Source organism: Platichthys flesus, chromosome 20, assembly GCF_949316205.1.
Source record: "Platichthys flesus chromosome 20, fPlaFle2.1, whole genome shotgun sequence".
NCBI classification, from domain to species: domain Eukaryota; kingdom Metazoa; phylum Chordata; class Actinopteri; order Pleuronectiformes; family Pleuronectidae; genus Platichthys; species Platichthys flesus.
Window position 1 is genome coordinate 8,440,522 of NC_084964.1, and position 22,089 is coordinate 8,462,610.

The window sequence follows — 22,089 nt, forward strand, 5'->3', positions numbered from 1 at the left end:
TTCAGTCGCTCACGATTAAAAACATTCGCGGATGAACGACAAACGACTGTTTCCCTGCGTTACCTCTCCATCCCCTAGATAAGATAAGATACATTATTAATCCCAAACACATGCACAGACACACTACAAGCAGATGAGGGAAATTTGTCGTCTGCTTTTGACCCATCTGGTGAACATCGCAGAACACACAGAGCCATGGGCAGCCATGCACGGCGCCCGGGGAGCAGATGTTTGGGGAGTAAGGTGCCTTGCTCAGGGGCACTTAGACAGTGGGGGTAGGGAGAGTGCTCTTTGGACTTTGGCACAGATCCAGGTGTTGTCCATCCAGGTATGTTTTTTATCGTCACTTCGAGGAATCGAACCAGAGACCTTCCAGTCCCATGTCCATAGCTTTCTGCCCATAGTCCACTGAACACTTTTGTCCGACTAAGCGATCACCTGCGGTTTCCCTGAAAATCACTTGCGTCATCTCGGCTCCAACAATTGATTGCCTGAATGCCAGAAGCCTTCAGTTGAGCCGTGAGGCCTTTAAATAGCGGATTAGTCATCCTCCAGCAGTCCCGGCGAGTCTGCGCTCCGATCGTAGCCCCCTACAGTCGAGCCACCAGCCGGGATTGATTGACACACTCAAAGTTAAGTGTGTAGGGACGGCTGCAGCGGATGGGCTTGTAGTCTGGAGAGGACAGTGCAGGAGCTGATGGTTTTCCTGTTCGGCACTTATCGGGCGTGTGCCAGGAACAGGTGATGGCCTCACATTGACCTCCGTCCTCCCCGACGTACAGTGCGCTCCTTCCGCACACGCACGCACAAAGCCGATTCTATAGGCCGCCGCTGAATCTCAAGTGCTGCTTCTCCCTCTCAGCCAAATCTGTCCTCGATCAATAGCTGCTATAAATACCAGCGAAGGAGCAGCTAGCCACTGAATGAGGGCTGGAAGCTGTCAGAATCATTCAGTGAAAGCGGGCTACTGGCAACGGTTGCTATGTATCCCACAATTCCCTTTTGTGACTCGCTCGCGCTAAAAGGGCGAGCCGGGGCGCCAGGAAGCCTGACATCCAATCTGACACCGAGGAGTAACGTCTGAACACTTCCTCGTTGACCGGCGACTAACTCGAGTGCTTCCCTGCCGTCAAGATAATTGAGATGCGGCTTGACACAGACTGTATGACGTGCTCTCCCCTTGACACGGAGGTTCGGGCTAACTGCTTATCTTCAGCATCAGATGGTTTTATCTAGGCTTCTCCGAATAATACTGATTTTATAGCAGAGCGGTGCCCCAACCCAAAATTAAATGGCATATGTGTGCGTATTGTGTGCGTATGTTTGGACATGCGTGTGTGCGTCTTGAGCCCATCTGTATACGGGGGTGGCTGAGGATGAGCGAGTGGCCATAGATAGATTTCGGCTGACGTCGATTCCGGCAGAGGGGAGTGGGCAAAAAAACCAGCCTCTGCTCACTCACTGAGTTTCCCCACCCACACAAAACTCAGATGTACAGCAGGACCCTCACTCACTCATTCGTCCAAATATATCCGGAAAATGTGAAACCCTTACTCACACACTGACGCACAGCATCCTCACGTATTCTGGTACTGAGTGTATTTACAGTAGGTGGGTGCGTTTAGCTTAAAGCAATGCAGGGTACTGCAAGAGTCCTGCGATCGGAAAAGCACTCGGAAGAGAGCATAACATCCGCCGAGGCCCAACACTCCCCTTAAATTGAAGTGCCTTGAATTATTCTCGGGGAAATTGGTGACACAAATCAAACAAGGCCCAATTCTCAAAATGTTGAAAGAGGGGGGGTCAATCCTTTAATTTGGACCCATAGAAAAATTCAACCCAATATGTGTGGCACCTCTTTTTCACCCTGAGTGATTTAGCTTTTTGTTTTGTCCTGAGTCAGTTTGTTGTGTGGTCGAAACGCCATCAACACGCCCACTCGAATTTAATTCTCCTTTTATCTGTTCGCAAACTTAATTCCCCACTTCACCCGACGCTGTCAACGAGCTTCAGTCCGAATGTTGTCGTTCACACAACCACTTGTTTGTCCATATGATTGCACCACACAACACAGCGTCTCTCGGGATCCGCTGGACTCCTGCTTAATGAAGGTGCTGTTCTTTCTTTAAAGCGCAGCTCCTGAAGCATGTTTCACGTGGCCACAGGAGGCAGCGTGAGGAGAAGAGCTGAAGCTGCAGCGTGGGAAATCTGTCCGGGGTTAAATCATTTATTAGTACTATTTATTAGTACACAAGCAGTGGCTGTTTGGGTGCCTGCTCTCTTCCTGTCTTAGTATTTGGTATTTCACCGACTTAAAGTAAGTGGCGATAGCACGAGAACAAAGTTATGCAAGAAGGAGATTCTTTTCTAGAAAATATGGAGAGAACCATGACACAGTTTTAAATATAAAAACAAATGAAGAACAATATTAATTCACACAGTTTTGAGATTGTTGAGGCAATAGCATCACTTTGTTTTCATGAAAAATGTGTCTGAAATATATCTGGCATGATATTTTATCTTCGTGTCTCATCACACTGCCCTTTTTATTTTGTCGCTGGTTACTGCTAATGACAACAGACAGAGTCATTCGAAAACAGTGGCTTCGGTTATAGATGTCCAAAAACCAAAGTGGCCTCGCGCTGAACGTCTTCACTCCCTCAAGGATACACACACACACACACACGCACACGCACACGCACACACACACACTGAACTCTCTCTTTCTCTACCACCACTTCTTGTCCCCCTTTTTCTGACGTCAGTTGGCAGAGCAGAAAGCAGGCCTCTCGCAGCAGGAAGACGGGGAGGCAGCCAGTCAAGTGGGCTCGGGCCAGGAAGTGATACCTCGTCACAGGGGAGGGGGCGATTGGACAGGCACACGCACACACAGACACACACACACGCACGCACACAAAAGAAATGGGAGCAGATGCCTTTTTCTTTGCTGGCAGAGCGGCCGTCTCTCCTCCAGGCAGTGTGGTGCTGCTGATCTAAGAAGTGGCAGAGAGAGCGGCTGTGAAGTTTGCCTAGTTTACTTCTATGGGAAGTAATTTATGTTACTCTACCCTGGGGGGGGGGGGGTGGGGGGGGGACTTTTCCCGTCAATGTGGAAGTTTTAACAACCCGGCCCTGCACCCTAGCCTAGCCTTGTTTTGTTGTGAGTTTATACAGCTTTGTCTGTGGGCCTTGGGAAGTGTGACACAAGTGTGTGTATGCCTGAAGTGTTGTTTTTTTTCTGAGAGGGTGAGCAGTAAATTAAACTCAGGAGCTTTATCCGGCTCCTGAGCTGTCTGTCTCTGCGGGCGTCTTTGTACCTCTCATTTACCACTTCCAAACCGAACCGGAGTGCACCTGAAGAACAACCACTTTAGTTGTGTTCATTGCACATTAAGATGACTTCCAAACGCGAGGGTAATACAGGAAGCGGTCAAAGGATACAAGAGAGAAAAATCACCCCAGGGCTTAGAGTCAACATATGTAATTACTCCGTGTAGTTAAAGTGGAAGCTCTCCTCCTGAGATACTGTTTTTGCTTATTTGTCAGAGAAGATAAGATCTTCCCGACTCCCTCTCGCTCTAATAATCTCTCGCAGTATTGGCTTTATACAAAGCACACATGCAAACTTCCCAGTTGTCTCTGACTTTTCCTCTGTCACACAAAATATTTACAATTTCTTTACATCTCAAACGCACAGTTTCTTTCACCAATTTCCACTTTCAGTTTCTTTAACTCTTACTCGCACACACACATACACGAACACACAAGCACACAAACTCTTCTCAATCTTCTTTTTGTCTTTCTTCTTGTTGTCTCTCACATGGCAGACGATGAGACCAAAATAGTTTTCTCTAAGGCGGCGTCCGTCCATTCCAACCCAGAACTAGGCCCTGGGAGGTGATGGTGCTAACCACTGCACTACCATGCAGGCCTTCTTCCTTCTTCTTCCCTATTCTTCTTTCTTCTTGTGCCACCTTCCTTCTTCTTCCCTCTTCTTTCATCTTCTTCCTTCTTCTTCCTCCGTCCTCATCCTCTCCTCCTCCATTCTTCTTCTTTCTGTTTTTCTCTTCTTTGTTCTTCTTCCCTCTTCTTTTTTCCTTCCTTCCTCTCCCTCCTTCCTCCTTCTTTCCTCTTCTTTCTTCATCTTACTTCTTCTACCCCCTTCTTCCTCCTCCTTCTTTGATATATCTTCTTCTTCTTCTGCTTCCTCATTCTTCCTGTTTCTTACTTCTTTTTCCTTCTTCTTTCTTTTCCTTCCTTCTCCTTTCTGATTTTATCATCTCCCCTCTAATTTAGGAGCAAAAGATGTATTATCGTAGTATATACTGTTTGTGGGTGTGAATGTAGTTTGTGCTTTGAGTGGTTGATGAAGAAAAGCAATAAATGAATGCAGTCAATTTACCTTTCTTCACCTCCGGCATGCTCATTTAAAACATTACTGCCCCTAAAGTTCCACAAGAGGCTAAACTGCGTTCCAACATTCACAGGAAAAACAAAGCATCAAACATCTTAATGGACTGTTATCGATTTAAAATCATCTACAGAGAGACGGAAACCACTTTCTTGATACAGCTTTGGGTTTGAAGAAAAGTGAGTCTGAATATGGCTCGTCCACTGAACTGAATTTGTAATGATGGACTTGCTCGAGCCATTGAAGAAAATGATTGTAATGTAGAATTGTTGGAATGCTACGTTTAAGCTGGTATCATGCAAATATTTGTCACAACCCCATCAAGTCGGGGCTTTTAGACTGTGGGGCTTTCTTCACTCTACTGACATTTTATCAACTCACACCATGAATTGATCAATTCACTTACAAATCACTAGCTGCTCCGAAACCCATTAGCTGCAGCCCGCTATGAACGCATCAAACCGAGAGGGTGGAATGACACGCATCAATCGTAACAGCCAATTCCTTTGGGCTCTAAATGGATTTATGATCCTTCATAAACAGAAGCATGGAGCAGTAGAAGGGGAAGAACATTTATGGTCATGGAGATTTACCAACGTTGTTTAAAAGCACACTTTGCTTATTTACATTGTCACGCTGACAGCTCCTATATCAGCTGACAGCCTCAAATTTCCCCTGAGAGGACTTATGTTGTATTTGCTTTACACGTTGTATTACAGGGTCGTCATTTTTGTTTTCTCGTATCTCGAGATTGGCCTCCTGAAAACATGCAAACCCTCTTTGAACCTCCAGGCCATTAAGGTACCTTTAATTTGAAGCCCATTTATGTGAGTAATCCAGATTTGTGTGTATTTATCAACACAAAACCAAAAACTAAGCCAAAATAGGCTTTAAAGCATTATAGAGATGAAAGTAATGGCTTTTTATGAGTTAACCCTTTTGCATTAGACATCATCATTTGAGCTGTGTTGTTCAGTGCTTCTTTAATTATGTCTGTAAAAATATGTTATCTTTTTAAAGATGAAAAAATAAGCTCTCAGATTAAACTCTGGAAAATAGCTCGGATCTTGTTGTCGGCGTTTTCTACGTGGCCGACACCAATTATTCCTCCAGTTTTCTTCACATTTGGAGACTGAACAGAAGTGAAATGATTTAAGTATTAATAAGCAGAAGCTCCACATTTTTCAAAAGGAACATGTTAACCTGCAGCTTCAAGAATCAAGGCCAGTTCACTCACACTTTCTCTGTGAGTGCTGTAACAAAACATTCTCTCCCAGTAAAATGAGATTGTTTTGGGTATCTGTGCATCTTCCCAAGCTCCTCCACAAACACACACACACACTTGGAGCAAGAGGCACATATTAGCTATAATTTGATCAGGCCGGGACGGCGTCGAGGCTGCGGGTGGCTCCGATAACAACGGCGGGGACGGCTCCTCGGAGAGCTTGTCGCTTCTGTGGATGGGGAACGAGGGCCTGATAAGCGGGGCACCAGAAAAAAACAAACAATATCCACCCATTGCGAATGAAGGGCTTGGCGGTGCGGCGGCGGAGCAAGACAAAGGCTGTTAAATTTAACTGCCGAGGGCATAAAGCCACACTCCAACTCTGATTGATTTCCTCCCCAAAGTCGATGATGTTTAAACGGCTCCGGCTTGTAAAGAGACGGCCTCTTTCTCTCTCTGTGCTTCTTTATCTGTGTGTCCTTTTGTTTCTGCATCTTCACACACACACACACACACACACACACACACACACACACACACACACACACACACACACACACACACACACACACACACACACACACACACACATACACACACACACATACGCACACACACACTATAATTATAGCATTGCTGGACTGTATCTTTGACCCCACAACCTTCTACCCAGACTCTTGTCCTGATACATTTGGATTCACATTAACACATGTATTTAAAATGCCTGTCTCTGAGATACCGACAACTGAAATCCATTTTCGGTCTCGCTTGCCAAAAAGATGTCAGAGTTCATGTTGTAGCCTCTTTTAAAGTTATGTAGAACATTCTTGGATTGCGTGAATACATCATATTCCTCCCAGCGGCTGATTCTTATGTAAGTGTTGTGCTGCAGATGCAGTTTATGGATGTGTTGTTGACACTGCACCTTATTACAGCTTCCCACCATCCCATGTGTTCATATTGTTAACTTGATTTTTAGGATTCTGTATATTAACAAATCCACTTGACTTGACTGAGACTTTTTAATGTCTTTATCTACCTACCTTTTGCATTTGTCAAATCCTACTGAAAGGTCAGTGATGCCCTTTTTGATATGTGGAGTAGAGTGGGGATACCTCAGTCTGGACTGAGTGGGTTTCGAATAAGATTTTATAAATGATATAGAGTACAGGAGAAGTTGGCTGTGCTGATCTTTTCCCTGCACATTTAATTTATAACCCAACATTTGTCTTCTGGGCTGCATGAGGGAGAACATGCAGGGGGCATCACTGTGAGACGATGGCTTGATATTTGTCTTTCCTACGTGTGTGTCGACCTTTACTCCTCGGCCGAATCCCTTTTGGTCCTCATTTTGAACCTGACTCAACCAACCTACTTGCTTGATGTGTAGGTCCACAGAGTGTTAGTGAGAATTAAAAGACGCGTGATTCACCTCTGCGAACCACTTCGATCCGTGGTTTATTTCCTTCTCTGCGTAGGTTTGAGGAGACGTGAATCTTCAGAGAACCAGGATTCCAGTTTAATATACTACCCAGGCTGCCTGCTACCTCTTTGCTAACTGCTTGAATTCACATGCAAAGAGCAAATGATCTCTTTTTGCAGCTAATATATATATATATATATATATATCTATAATTGCTTGCCTGCGCCATAACCTATTTGGAAAATATCAGTTTGTCACCCAAGCGCAGTGAATCCTGGGAAAGGTTGCGCCCAGAAGGAACCACCTGTTGGAGCCTTCGTTTCTCAGGGATTGAAGGACACATTTGCCGGACACATTCAAAAGAGTTTTTGAAATGGAACAGCCAAAGTTCTCTCCTAATGTGGCCGCTGCTGTTTGGTGTTTGCATCAGCTGAAGACATTAAAAGTCAAAGTTTTCTAACACCTCATTTATCGCCTCCTCGCCTTTAGGGCCTTCTCAGCTGCCGTAGTTGCAGCGCTTGCATCTCACAACAGGGTTTTTAAATGCACCACCGTTTACGTTCCCAGGTATAAAAGTTCAAGATTACAAGCTTAATTTGATTTCCATTGCTCTAGTGTCATGAAGCAGAGTAAACATGCATCCTGCTAATGGCTCGTCAGAATCATTGGACAGAAACGTCATATTTCTCCTGCTTGTGTCTTTATTGTGACCGCCACAGTCAGCAGGTGATTACTTTGTGTAAATAAACAGATCTGATCTGCTCTGTGTCGTGGTAGTTGACATTATACAAAGCTAAATTGCTTGCATACAGTGTACTGTAGTTATAGCCTCTTCATTTTTATTCGTCCCTGGTCATAAGCTCTGTGTGTGTGTGTGTGCATCTGTTTGTCTATTTGTGCAGGGAGAATGAGGTCCTGAAGGTCCAGTTGAAGAAGTATGTGGGGGCGGTGCAGATGCTGAAGAGAGAGGGGAACCAGGGCAACGACGGTAAACCACACGCACACACACACACCCACAAACCATTATGACCTAAGATTAGATTGCATATCTGTGTCCCAGTCCGTCTATTTGGCTCACAAACAGAAATGCTTATAGAGGCACACACAGAAAAAAAAGAAGGTCATCAGTTTGCCCCCCGGATCCCAGATCAGGTCATTTCTCCCGGGGCTCCGATGACTAACCTCGCTCTCTTAATGCTGTGAAGCGCCGACAAACTGAGTGAGCCTATCTCTCTCCCCCCTCCGTCTCTCTCACTCTGGCTTATCCTCTTCTTTTAGTTTTCGGCCAGGCTCGATAACTTTGACTTTGGCTTTTCCTGTTGCCGGGGGACCCGAGCGGTGCTCTGTTTACAGACCGGCGAGATAAGCCCCACCCCCCCACCCCCCCTGCTGTATCAGAGGCAAATAAAATGAACATGGCAGATTATGGAGGCCCACATAATGGCTAATTGCATTTCGGGGCGATAGAAAGGGAGGGCTGTTATCTGTGACGGCCCCAAGGCTTGATGTGTTTGTGAGAGGCTTTTCTGTTATGTTTTTTGCGAGACTTGGAGATAAAGGGACACGTAGAACTTTGTAATATCAGGTTAACAGTGCTTCAGGGTTTTTTAAACGGACCATCAGAACAACCAGCTCTATTTTGCAGCTAAGTTACAAGCCTTTTTTTTTATCAAGCCCACTCTTTGTTTTTAAAGAGAAGCACGGCTTTGGTCGATTGCGATCTCTAATTTGATGTTAGGTTCCTAGGTATAACAAGGTGCGTGTCAAAATGCCGTCTTTTATCTTTGTTATACAAACATGGCAGCAACACTACCACAAGGTTCCCTGATGCAGGATGCAAGTGGCAGACAAATGTAACTGGTGGAGCGTGGATTTGTCTGTGTTGGGAGTTATTTGACAGAAAGGTCGGATCATGAGTGTCTTTGGAGGTGAACTCTGTTTATTCCGACGAACCAGTGATCCCATATTTCGGTTGAAGCCTCCCCATACCATTTGTCACGATGCCCTCATCCCACAGTGGTAAGGACAAATTAATGATAAAGGAATAGTTATCATTGACGTCATTCCTTCATTAAACGCCTGAAAAGGAGCCACTTTTATTGTACATCCATCCATTATCTGCCCCTGATGAATAACAGCTCCATTTGGATGAGATTCCTGGTCGTTTATGGGGAAAAAGTGTGGGTTAAAAGTTGAGGGATGGTATTCTCTATTCATTAACAAAACAAGTGCCACTCGTAGCCATATCGCCCAACTCTGCTGGGATGAGTGTTTACGACAGATAATTAGGTTTATCATTTTGGCCGTCTCTTGTTTAAAACCTGAAAGCTGCTGTGACGGCTCCTGTTTGTTGCTTTGTTCCCACATCTCTACCCTTACCTCAGAGGGGGCTGTGTTAGTTTTGATGTTATGGATATTGCCAAATCCGCAAAGATCTAAGCGGCACGATGCTAAAATCTCCTTTTATAATGTAAATTCACTCACGTCCACTCCTCAGTTCGTCCGTGCTTTGCTTGAAGACACAGAACCTGGATCACCCAGTGCCCGGGAAACCTTTCATGATATCTTCTATGTAGAAGGTGCATCGTGTAGCCGAGAGCCCCCCCCCCATACACACACACACTTGTTATCCAAGCAGCCGACGTGTGCAACTTGGGTCCGCGGCGGCGTCATGTTTAAAACATTCTCCTCTCTGATACCTGGCAATTACCGTGTTCAGCCTGTCGAACTCGGCCGCCTGGCCCGCTGACACCGGAGTGCACGGCGGGGAGGATCACCGAGGATGGGAGATGATTGCAGTGAGACGCGCCGATTCCCTCGCTCACGGAGACACCTACCATGTATTATCAGGAAATGGCCATCCCCCCAGCTCACCTCCGTGGTCTTGACGAACGTGTTCCAGTGCGTCATTTCTTGAATGTGTGGCTAGATCTTGTTTTTTTTGTCGTTTTTTTTTCTCCTCACCACCACTGCTCATTAGCTCTCTCTCGCCGATGTTGACATTTCATTTTTTCTTCATTTGTACACATTCCCTCTCCTCTCTCACCCCTCCTTCTTTCCTCTTGTCATTCCCTCTCCTCCCGTCCCCGTTCGCCTCATCCCGACAGGCGTAGTAATTCCCTCTCCACGGCGGCGTCTAAATGATTTCATCCCCCCTCGCCTCTGTCTTCTGCTAATGATGTGCCTCGTTCCATCACACTTTGATGTCGAATCCCAACAGTGGGCTGGTTGGAGATGTGTGAGTGTAGAGGAGCAGAGGAGGAGGAATGATGAGGGAGCAGTTTAGAGGGAGCAAAAAAAAAAAGAGAAAAAAATCACGGGGGAAGAAAGAGACTAGTATGGAGTTTCATGTGCTGTCAGCGTGCTTCCCCGTGATCAGTGCGCTGCCGTCTCGGAAAGCTCTCAAGTCTAATGACAGCGCTGCAGACCGGATCTCTCCAGCGCTCCTCAGACTCCGCCAGCCCCGCTGACGTGCCCCGAGAGAAGCTTCTCCTTTCCCTGTGTTTCAGCGATAATTGCAGTTTTTCCCGCGAGATGCCTTCCATCTGCGTTTGTTTCGGGGATTTCCCCCTTTCTACTTATACTTGCAAATGAGAGAATGGCATGTTTGCTCTGCGATTTCTATAGGAACGTGTATCATCGTTCATGTTCCACGCTTGAATCCAATTTGAATATCTGCATAAGTTGGCCATAGTAGAAGACAGGAAGTACATATACTTTACATGTGACATTAGCATAGCTCCAACGGGTGTAACGTCAAAGTGAGATGAATGTTTAGGTGCTAGCTGTTTGTACGTTTGTGCACCGGTTTGTACGTGGGTTCGTCATTAAGAGAAGCCATTAGTGGATCCCGTAGAGGGGTTGTCGTGAGACACAAGCAGTCATGTGTACTGTAAGGCAGAGCCACATGAAGAGACACCTAGGGAGAGAGAGAGAGAGATACATGGGAAACACAGTTCCCATGAGTCTGGATGTTCCTTGAAGATCTGTCCATACGTAAGAAGACTGCACATGTGGCCTCGATGGATCCTACACTACTTTCATTTTTTTAATTACTGTAACTATGAAAGTTTCCCCTTTTCTCTGGCTTTTTCTGTTTGTACTGATGCCAGCAAGCGGTCTGCAGGAAATCATGTCTCCATAGTGCACTCTGACATCGATGTGCAGGTTTTGTTAGACCCCTACTCCATCGCTTTAGCCCGTTTCTCTGCAATCGTTCTCTGTTTGGGACGTCACACACGAAGGCATTAACAGAAAACACGACTGCAAAAAGCCACAACAGGGAAACGAAAGCCACACAACGGAAACACAACGACAGGTGTTGACAATGAAAAAACTGTTCATCCAGCCGTCCCCTTTAGATTTGATGCCCGTCTATTTGAGGTGTTAGGCTTCAGGTGCGTTCTTGTTTTGGGGTTCTCCAAGCACCTGGGACAGGGGGCGAACACGAGCTGTCACCTGGCCTTTGTTAGCTCCGCCGAGGAGGCTATGTTTTCATGACTGTCTTCTTTGTTTGTCTGACAGATTGTGCAAAAACTACTGAACGGATTTCCACAACACTTGGTGCAGAGGCTGTGGTATTGTTCAGGAAAAAATCCTTCAAATTTCCGATTTCGTTCAGGGGGCCAATCCAGGAACCTTCTTTGCCTTCTTTAACCTTGCAAGGGGGTCGTTATTAACATTTATACTGTTTTCAGAGGGAATAATTCATTGATCTTTGAGTGTGTTTGATGATGTGCAGTGTGGATAGAGATAAAGTGGACTGTTGGGCCTTGGTGGAGGATAATATTTGTATTTTATGTAAAATCCCACACACCTTTAGCATCTTGACGTGCGCCCACTCTCCAGAAAAAGCGTATTCGCTCCATATTTGCCCCTCGGACTGACATATTGTGATTTCTTTATTCCCCGCTGCTATTATTTTTGATAGCTGTAGCAAATGTGTGCTCCAAGCGTTATTGAACAACATGCTGGATGTAGCAGGTCACTGCGAAATAAGAACGTGTCAGGAATCTATTCACACGAGTGAGGAGAGTGTGAGAGACAGACATGTTCAAGGACATCGGGACAAAGTGCTGTTGTCTGCAGTCCACTGCTGCATCGATAGAAGGTCAGGGTTTGTAATAAGGGCGTGGACTGGATGAAAAAACATTTGTTGCATCCTCAGAGGAGGCTCTTTGTCTCTCGGGCGATGATGTGGCTCGGCCTCTCATCCTCCCAGGAGGTGGTTTTAATGGCTGGCCAGTCGAGCGGCAGGTGTGTGACTGACTGCTTCACCCGGGGGGGATTGATTCCCCGGGGGGACGGTCACCGAACCTGAGGAAGCAGGGTTTCACCTCATCTCTCTCAGATGGCTGATTGCTGCATGCGGTCGGCTGAAATTGGCCTGCAGTGCTATATATGAAAAAAAAAAGATTGGCCTGCCAGTGCATGGATAGGGATCAGAGTTATTAACCTGTTAAGTGCTGGCAGGGCACATCGAGGATACTCGGAACAGATCGATTACAGGTCAGAGGGCATTTGGTCTGCCCGGATGGAATTCCCTCTCTTTCATTGTCTTGTCAGGAGCTTTGTGATATTTCCATTTCCTCTCATTTATATCTATACACTCCATTATTCCGGTGTATTAATAACTCAGTTTTTGTTGAAATGGAAAAAAATGGAAAAAAAGAGTGACTGAATTGTTTAATTATTTGCTTTGTTTGTTTCAACCACAGACTGTTTATAAAGATGGGTCGACATGACAGCTCCCCAAACTGATGTTTTTTCCAGTGTCATTTTTTCCCGATGAGTTTGGTTTTAATCAGTTATATGATGCCATGACGAGGTGAAATGTCATGATTGACAGCTCATGATTGGTCGAGTGCATGTATTGACGGGACCTCCCTCCTTCCACCAAAGGTTTACTCTAAATGCGCGAGAAGGCTACGTTGAGAGGCATAGTCCATCTTTATATAAAGTCTATGGTTTCACCTATTCCATTTTCTGCCAACTCCTGTTGTTGTACTTTGACTTTATGAGCTCCCCGTCGGGCTGCCCATGACACGCATTTATTTGTATGTAGTCTCTGTTATTCTGTTCCCTCAATCTTTGGCCCCAGTTTTCATTCTTTATACTTGCACGGGTAAATACACTTGGTCTAAATCCCTCACCTGCGCTTCCCCCCACCAGGATCAGTTGCAGCCCAGCGCTTTGATTCATTCTGCTTTCTGCCTGTCACCACGTACGTGTTTAATTCCTCCATAAATAAACTCACCGCAGACAGCAGCTTATTCATCTCCAATAAGGAAATGGATTACATGGCCGTTTAAAACCCAATAAGCTTCCCCTGGTCTGATTTGGTCTCTGCTGCTTCCTCCGACACCCAGTGGCCCGTAATGAGTGAATGAGAAGCATTTGTCACTGCTGCCTGCCCTAATAGGAGAGTGTAACTTATTCATTACATGCATAGATCTGCGTTTATTGTCCCTCTGCGTGCTCCGCTTTCCCCTTGTATGGCCTCAGGGAGGTCAGGCATCCAAGTGTGAGGTGTCAGCTGTGTGTTGGTGTGTGTCTGTGTGTGTGCGCGGTCCAGGTATTACTCAGGTTGTGGGGACACAGTCCCACAATGGGGACTTGTCTTCCTAATGGGGACAAAAATCGAGTCCCCATAATGTAAATTATTACATTTTAGGGCCAAGACATGTTTTAAGGTTAGGGTTAAGTTAAGTAAAGGGTTAGGTAAGTAGTATCTATATGGTTATGGTTAGACTAATACTCCAGAAAATCTATGAAAATCAATGCAATGTCCTCTGAGGTAAAGGAGACACAACTGTGTCTGTGTATGTGTATAGACCTCAAGCCTGAATATGCAAGTTTGTATGTTACTGAAATTTGAGGTGTGTGTAGTTATATATTGTTTTCTGGTGCTCACCTGTTATGTTTGTTTGGTGTGTGTGTGTGTTTTGTTATTATGAAGGTGGGTTTGTCATTAATTGGTAACAAATGAGTAGACGAGTGTCTTTGGGGGTTAATATGAGAAAAGCAGGTCATGCTGTTCATCATTAAACAAATGTGTGTAGGTTTGTGCTTTGTCAGGGCAACTGTTCCAAACTGTGCACGTTCATACAGTGTAGTTGTGGTAATTGTCTCATGTCCCCTAGGGTGAGAATATGAAACGCTGTGTGTGTATGAGACCTAAATTAAACTGTGCATTAGCGACCGTAGGTGGGTAAGAAAGTGTTGTAACTAGTGTGTAAGTGGTTTATGTTGAAAAGTTATTTACATCCCAGTAGGCCGACTGTAAAAGAGCAAGTGATGAGTCACTCTCTATGTGAGTTTAGCTTAATTGTGCCCACACACTCGTTTCGCTGTGGCCCCTGATGATAGCAGCAGAAGCTGGGCAACCACTCACCTTGTTTAGCCTCTCAGGTCTTAATCCAACAGATTGGTCGTGTTTACCAGCTCAGAGGTGTGGGCGACTTTCATTTATTCAGCGCAGGGTGGTCTGTTTGTGCGGATACGTGACAATTAATCCCACAGCCGCTGTTTTCTTTTCCTGGCACAAAAAGGGTGATATTGCGTATTGTTTGCCACAGGTGGGTCCAGGTGGCCAACCTCTGAGTGTAGTGTGCGTGTGTGGATTTATGCACCCGGGGGGCGTCATATCTCACAGGCGCCTCCGTGCGGGCCCTGCAGGGGTGTTTAACAGATTTCATCACCTGGACCGATCAGTGTTAATGAACATTTTAATCATCTCGCTGAATGCCAGATCCTGCTGAGCCTCTTCACAGACTCCTATCCCAGAGATAAATATGGAAAATCTCTGCTGAGGATGGAAAGCACTCCAGCGGGGTGTAGTCTCCCATCTGATGCATATTTTTGGCTCTCGGGCAGCCAAACCTCGGCATTTGCTTGAGTTATTGCCATTTTGTTTCAATATTTAATAACCCAAGCTTGGTTGTCTCCATTGTTAGCTGTTAAAGAAAGGTCACGCATTAGAAGTATAAATAAATATGTTTTTGATGTATCAAAGTGAAATCTAACCCAGTGTTTTTACTCTCTTCCACTAAATCAGTGTTTATTTAATCATGACACCCTTTCACAAGGTTTGCTTTTATTCTGCCTCGCCAGTGGCCTGGAGGAATAATGTTTTTGGAGACGTTATATTTTAGGGTTGTCTTTTCGTATATACATACATACGTGCATATATATACGAGCACCAGTCTGGCACTTAGACACAAGGACTAAAAGGTCAAAGGTAGGGATACTTGAAGTCAGTCCGAGTTGGGGGCGGTTTAAAATAGTTAAACTTTCCCTATCCGCCATAGAACCATAGTGCTGTTCAGTTCTCTACTACTCAGGCTTAAGGGATTGATGAGGACAGATATTGTTTTAGACATAGTGGTGAATTGACACCCAACACCGTCCATCAGTGACAGAGAAAATATCCTACATTGAAAGCGAAGTCATGAAAAAGGATGGATTTCGTTTACCATGATTAATTGACTGCTCTAAAAGGAAATGTCATTAATCTGTTTAGTGAACTTTTTTTGTCTTTCAGTAACAGCCTCCCGTCAATAGGGTGTGCTGCAGCAGCCTTAGCTAACCTATTTTCAGCATCCCTCTCCCTGACCTCACAAATCCTTTTTTTAACCTTGTGAACATGTTTTCTTAAGAAAGCCACGAGACAATCATATATATATATATATCAAATTCGGTAAAAAATGCTCACTTCTACATACTTCTACGTAATGATTGGATTTGGTTGGCCAAAGGTCTTGGTCACCGTAGCATCATAATACTTGGCCCATTGAACAAGACATCTCAAGTCTACCTTTCGGGAATTTCTTCAATTTTGGCCCAGTTTTCCTTTGGACTCAAACATTGGCTGATTAGATTTCAGTGGGCATAAGTCAATTCCTCGCTGTGAGGCTTGAGTCTGGATAAAAAACTGTATGTGAACTGAAACTGAGCCTCAAGAGCTAGAGAAGGATTTCCAGCTGTAAGGCGATTGAGGCACTGTCAGCAAGATCTGAGAAGAACATCTCAATTGAAGGAGGGTGGTTCTAATACTAGTTTTGATTGAATACGTGTGAAGGTTTGTAATGGAGCGGGGCGTCTCTGAGCCTGGTCTAAGTAAAGAGAGAGCAGCTATATGTGTCTGGAAAGAGGGGCAGATGGAGGGAGCAGGAAGCCTTCAGGTGATGCATCTAGAGATTCTTCACCTTTTCTTGCCTCAGGGTGTTTTTCAAATCAATCATCAATACTGTACTCACACACACTACTCGTGCCTCCGGGCTGTTACTGTACCTGGGTGCCAGTTGCCACCCTGCAACCTCACAAGTTTACATGCGAGTGTGAGACTGGATGTGTTTGCTCACCGCCTCTGAAACTAGCTTCCTCAAACACATCTCCTCGGACGCCCCATCTGTCTTCCGACCCCAGTAAGGGAGCGATGACATGTGGCGCCTGCTTGCCTCCCAGCCACTGTAGCAACTGGTGCTGTATAAGCCCGGCTAGCCAGTCATTTCCTGCATGACTGCCTGCGCTGATGGTAACACAGCACAGACTTACTTCAGCATGCTGCCCAGCGAAGTGAGCGCCCAGCAGTGCGGGTCACGGGGAGCAGATGTCAGGGACCAAGACATGGGTGCTGTTTTTTTCTTCCGACTTTTGTTTCACTTTATCATATGTTTTTGCTGCACTTATATACCCCCCCCCCCCCCCCCCCCCCCCCCCCCCTGCAAGAGCATGGATTTATGGAAGTTTGAGAGCGGGACTTATTGGTTTCATCCTCAGATTTTGTAACGCTTTCACTCAAAACCTTTTCGCTCTCACTCAAAAACTCCCTGCTTCTGTTTTGATTTGCTCTGCTTGTGCTCAAACTTTGCACTTGCACTTAGATATTTTGTTGCTGGACAGATTTCCTGTGTTTCAGCTCCTCTCCTTTCGCTCAGGCTGCTGATGTCTGTACGTGACATGTCTGCTTTTTGAATCTTTTTCTTCAGCGCTTGGATTTCAAGTCTCTCAAATCCCCAACCAATAGAAAGCCAGCTGTAGCATTGACAAAACACAATGTCCCACCATCCCTTTGGGTGCTTTAGCTTTACTTCGGTAAGAGTCCTGTATAGGCAGTTACTTTAACCAGTTTCATGCACTCCCGCTGTCCATGGCTTTATTTACACAACCAGAGGGAGGGCAGGGCAGTTTTACTTTTCACCACTACACTGAGAGTAGACGTTGGAGTGTCGGCAATCTGAGATCAGTTTGAGTGCAAGCAGAGCTAATGTTATCACAGAAAGGGGCTATTTGAGCGTGATGGCAGGATTTGGAGTGAAAGCATCCGAAAATAAGAACCTGAAATAACAAAATCCTTCTCTCAAACTGAAAGACCCCTCTGAATAAATGAATAAAATAAATATATAAAAAATTAAAATAAATGATAATGGAAGAGTTGTTATATGACATAACTGTGTGTGCGTGTGTGTGTGCGTGCGTGCGCACGCGCGTGATTCGAATAAGGAGAGTCTGAGGTAGAGTGTCTGTGCACTTGCTTAGAGGAGGCAGTGTTTAATTACTCAAGCAGCTGGATGTCCCATACCTGCGGCAGTCCCACTGATTTCCACATCATCTCTCACAGTTGTTGCAATGCACTCTGGGCGAGGTGGTGGTGGAGGCTCACAAGCATACTTCGGTAGAGATGACGTCGTTGGCTCGGGGTTGACATGGCAGGGTATTAATCAGAGCTGATCGGTGCTTCTGACAGCCGACCTACGCTGAGTCCCACACATAGAGGCGATAATGAAATTGTTGGAGCAGCTGTCTCTGTCTGTCCCCTCATGGCAGTAAACATAACGGCCGGACATGAATATATCAGCATGTCGGACGGTTCTTGTCCTTTTTCCACCTTGGCTCCGTCCTTGTTTGAGCGAACTTGTTGATTAATCCTGACTGTCGTTTAATTGCCTTCACAGCAGGAGTTCAGAATTGATTATAAGAGGGATTTTCAGTACAACACAAATGCTGTAGTTTTTGTGAAGCATTTTGGATCAACAGTGTTTTTTTTAAAGCGCTATATAAATAAAGTCGAAGAGAGGGTCGTCCTCTAATCAGGAAGTGGCTGGGTGATCCCTGGCTTCTCCAGTCTTCATTTCTAAGGATCCTTGGACAAGATACTGAAAATGGTCGCTGCTGGTTGTGCTAACAGTGTATGAATGGTGTGAAGGCATGTTGTAGTGCTGGATGAATGTGTGGGTGTGAATGGGTGAATGCAACTTGGACTATAAAGGTTTAAGTGGTCCATAAGACAAGAAAAGTGCTACATACATACTGACCATCTTGTAAATGTTATGTATAATACACACATTATAATAAATAATGATCATATGATGCTCACAATCAGAATAGCAGTAATTTTTCTAGGTACAGCGTGAAATTTATGTGTTGAATTTGAAATGGCTGCATCAGAAAACTGACCTCATATGAACAGCCGACATCAGTGGGATCACTGGTATGGCAAATGTTTCTCTCCGTTTCATTTCCTCAATCTGTGATGCCAGGTGGAAAATATCGAAACCACTTCCACGTCCTCAGATACCACGTGTGAAGGTTTTCTGTTTTACACTGAGACACGCTGCTCGGATTAATTACCACAAAGCCGATGTAGAATGTGATCAGTCATTCACTGTCAGTTTGACAGAGACCCGTAACACATCTCATCTCATGATCAACGTAATTAGGCTGCTCACAGAGTGACAAGAAATCATTTTTTTGCGCGTGATATAATGCATGAACTCCTTCATACGTGCATTTCCTCACCGTACGGTATATCAATCTTATTTGATTACTATATTCATCTTATAAGATCATTCATCATTCAGGTCATACATTTAATTAACTTATTTCCAATATATAGCAGATCCAATGGAAATCATCACGGGGCCATAAAAAACGAGGAGTAAAAAAAAAAAGAAAAGAAATATAGAAATAACAGTAAAGTAAAACCTGGGACAAAATTATAGTTTGAAGAATATAACAACTGAATAATAGTTAAATTAAGTTAATAATGAATATAAATGAAGTTAGAAACAATAATGATAAAACAAAAAAAACAGTACCATCCAACATTACATTAGAAGGAAAATATATTTCTGAAATTAAATTTGTTCAATATAAAGAAAAATCTAAAAGAATAATTATAATATTAGGAAATATTTCAAATAACTTTTTGCATTATTTGTTCATATCATGTAGAACCTCAACAATGTATTGATTGGCCAATAATATCAGCGTTTATGTTTACCGATGAGCCGATATGAAATTACTTTTATCTCCTTAATGACTTCATTATTTTCTTTCTATGTCAAAGCCAGTTGGCACTCGACATATTGGCCCATCTCGGAATAGCATAAGCAATGAAAAAGAAAAGGCAACTATAAATAGTTAAAGAATAATAAAGAATGATGAATAAGCTTAACAAATAAAAACATTATTTGAATATTCCGGCCTGGGCTGAGACCAACACTGGCATCCATGGATCCACACTGGCTGCATGTCGAGTACTTGTGCTTTGGGGCTCAACTGTTCCCATTCAATCTCGGTCAGATTTTATAGGAGGGCAGAAGTCCCTGCCAACTCAAAGGGAGACGAGTGCTCAGTGACATGAATCAAAATTAGATCCGGTTATAGTAATTGCAGGAGCAAGGAAAATATTGCAGGGTTTGATATTCTACGTCTTGGTGATCGTCCTGGTCTTATTCAGTTAGCACAAATGGACAAGCTTCTTCTCTTTGGTCAGTGAGAGTAAAAGGTGTGCAGGGGTTAACCCCATGATGCAGCAGCTTCATCTGGGTGCTGCAGAAAATAAAGGCATTCAAAGACATTCAAATGGATTCTGCTCTCCAGCGTACCTTTAATGACAACCCTAATGATAACAATACATTTAGTTTGGGTGCCTTTAAGGAACCAGAGGATGACACAAAAGAACAAGTCTACATGCCGAGTTCCAGATTGAGTCTCCTAGCACGTGGGAGTAATCTGTTTTGAGTGAAACGTCTCTGCTTGATTATGAGTTTTATTTTTATTTTTCCGAGCACTGCTGGGATTTGGATATGAATATTTAGAGCCTTACACAGATAACTATCCACGCTCGTCTGGAGCCTTTTCATTTGAAACCCCACCGAGCCTTTGAGACGCCGCCGCTGCCACCGCAACTCTCTGCTGAATAAGTGCCACCGGCAAACCAGCAAATCGCTATCTCTTCATCGCCACCTCAGAGCACATTTCAGCCCCTTCCCTCAAACTGAGTCCCTGCTTCTGTTCCTCTCCATCCAAGACCCCCCTCCATGCATGTATGTGTGTATGTGTGTGTTTGTTTGACTAATGCCGGAGTGTTTAGCTTGTTAATGTGCTATGTGATAACAGTCCTGCTCTATAAACAACTTAATCCTGCTTCGTATGTGCCCGGGAGCTCTCTGCTCCTTCAAAGACCTGGAGGCTTAAGAGGAGAGGGCGCAGGTGTGTGTGTGTGTGTGTGTGTGTGTGTGTGTGTGTGTGTGTGTGTGTGTGTGTGTGTGTGTGTGTGGGTGTGGGTGTGGGTGTGTGTGTGTGTGTGTGTGTGTTGGTGCATGTGTGGTGGGAAAAGGGAGTGGTATGTAAAGGGAAGGAAAGGAAAATAGGTAAGAGCTGTGCAAGTAAAGAAAGGTTTGAGGAGCACAGAGTGGGATGAAAGTGGCAGTGAAGTTCCTGTTGAGGTGTTTTTACTTCACTAACAACTTGAAAATCTTTAAGTCGGGCTGACATGAGACTAAATTCTTGCTGAGGATTCTGGTTACACACCCTCTGTGTTTGTTTTGACTCTTTGTGAGTAATTTGAAGACGCGTCCTTCTGCTGAGACGGCAAACAAGAAAAATGGGATGTTATGCCACTTCTGTAACAATGGCCACACAAGCTGTGGCCACAGCTGTGGCGTCCATGTGAGCTGGGATTTAAACACTGCCTACATTTCTCCTTATGTTAGATCCTCCATGTGTTTGTTTCTGTTTCCCCACAATGTTACTCTAATTTCTTCATATTGCACAGAGCACTGATTCTTACGGCTCCACTCGTTTCTGGGAGATTTGACACTGATCATTTGCCATCACCATAGACTGTATATAAAGATGGATGCCGTGTCTACCATTCCTCCCATTATCCAGAAATGAAGCCAATTCATCCCTGATGTGAAAGCTGCCATCTTGCGCCAATAACGTCGTTTGGAGACAGAGTTTTCACGTTCGTGATTGAAACACTAAGCCGCTGTAGTGAGGTCCCGCTGATACATGTGCCCAATGTGGAAATGAATCAAAACACCACGGACAGAATGTGGGCTTGTTGAAACAGGCTGCATAGTTCTTCTCTCTTTCAATAGCAACAGTGTCACTATTGTTTATTTATTCACTCAGATTAAAATTCAGTGTGACTAAGAAAAACAAAAAACCAGAGATGCATTGAAGTACGTTACCACACCAGTTTACGATTCGTTATACTGATGTCGCCATTGTCTCTCAGCGTCCACTCTGTTACCCTGTGGTCTAAACATTCCATATAAACATTTACACATCGATCATTTATGAAGTAGTGGACTTGCACAATACGTTTGGTTTTAGAATCAAGGTTGTGTAGGATTAGATATCAAATCCAATATGTTGCTGCAGCCTTAAAGCAGCACTGACTTCAGGTAACCTTCTCATCCCTCGCTCCAGATGTCTCTTTTGTATTCGGTAAAATACCTGTGGCGAGGAGAGCCCTCTGAAGGCCTTTGCCGTACTACTCATTTCTTTCCCTTCCTCTTTGGACCTGACTCTTGCCCCGCCCGCCTATCAAAGCTGTTGCGCCACATCGGATTCAGAATACTGATGAAGGAGTGAACTGGTTTTAGCTGCCGAGCAGCACATTCTGCAGCACCACTGAGGAGACAAGTCATTTACAAGCTTTATAGTAGTCATTTCTGTTCTCTTGTGGCACTGACACGCATCGATGGTAATCAGATTTTGATCCCTGAGCTAAGC

The 22,089-nt window shown here is 44.6% G+C and overlaps 1 protein-coding gene across 2 annotated transcripts in view; it reads left to right on the forward strand.

Moving 5' to 3' along the window:
* The window catches only part of snx29 (sorting nexin 29), a 130,818-nt gene that overhangs the window by 19,454 nt on the left and 89,275 nt on the right, over nucleotides 1–22,089 (forward strand). For both annotated transcript variants that reach the window (XM_062414361.1, XM_062414362.1), the window contains exon 14: nucleotides 7,962–8,047. In XM_062414361.1, coding sequence (XP_062270345.1) covers nucleotides 7,962–8,047 — 86 coding nt within the window. The remainder of the gene's footprint in view (nucleotides 1–7,961; nucleotides 8,048–22,089) is intronic.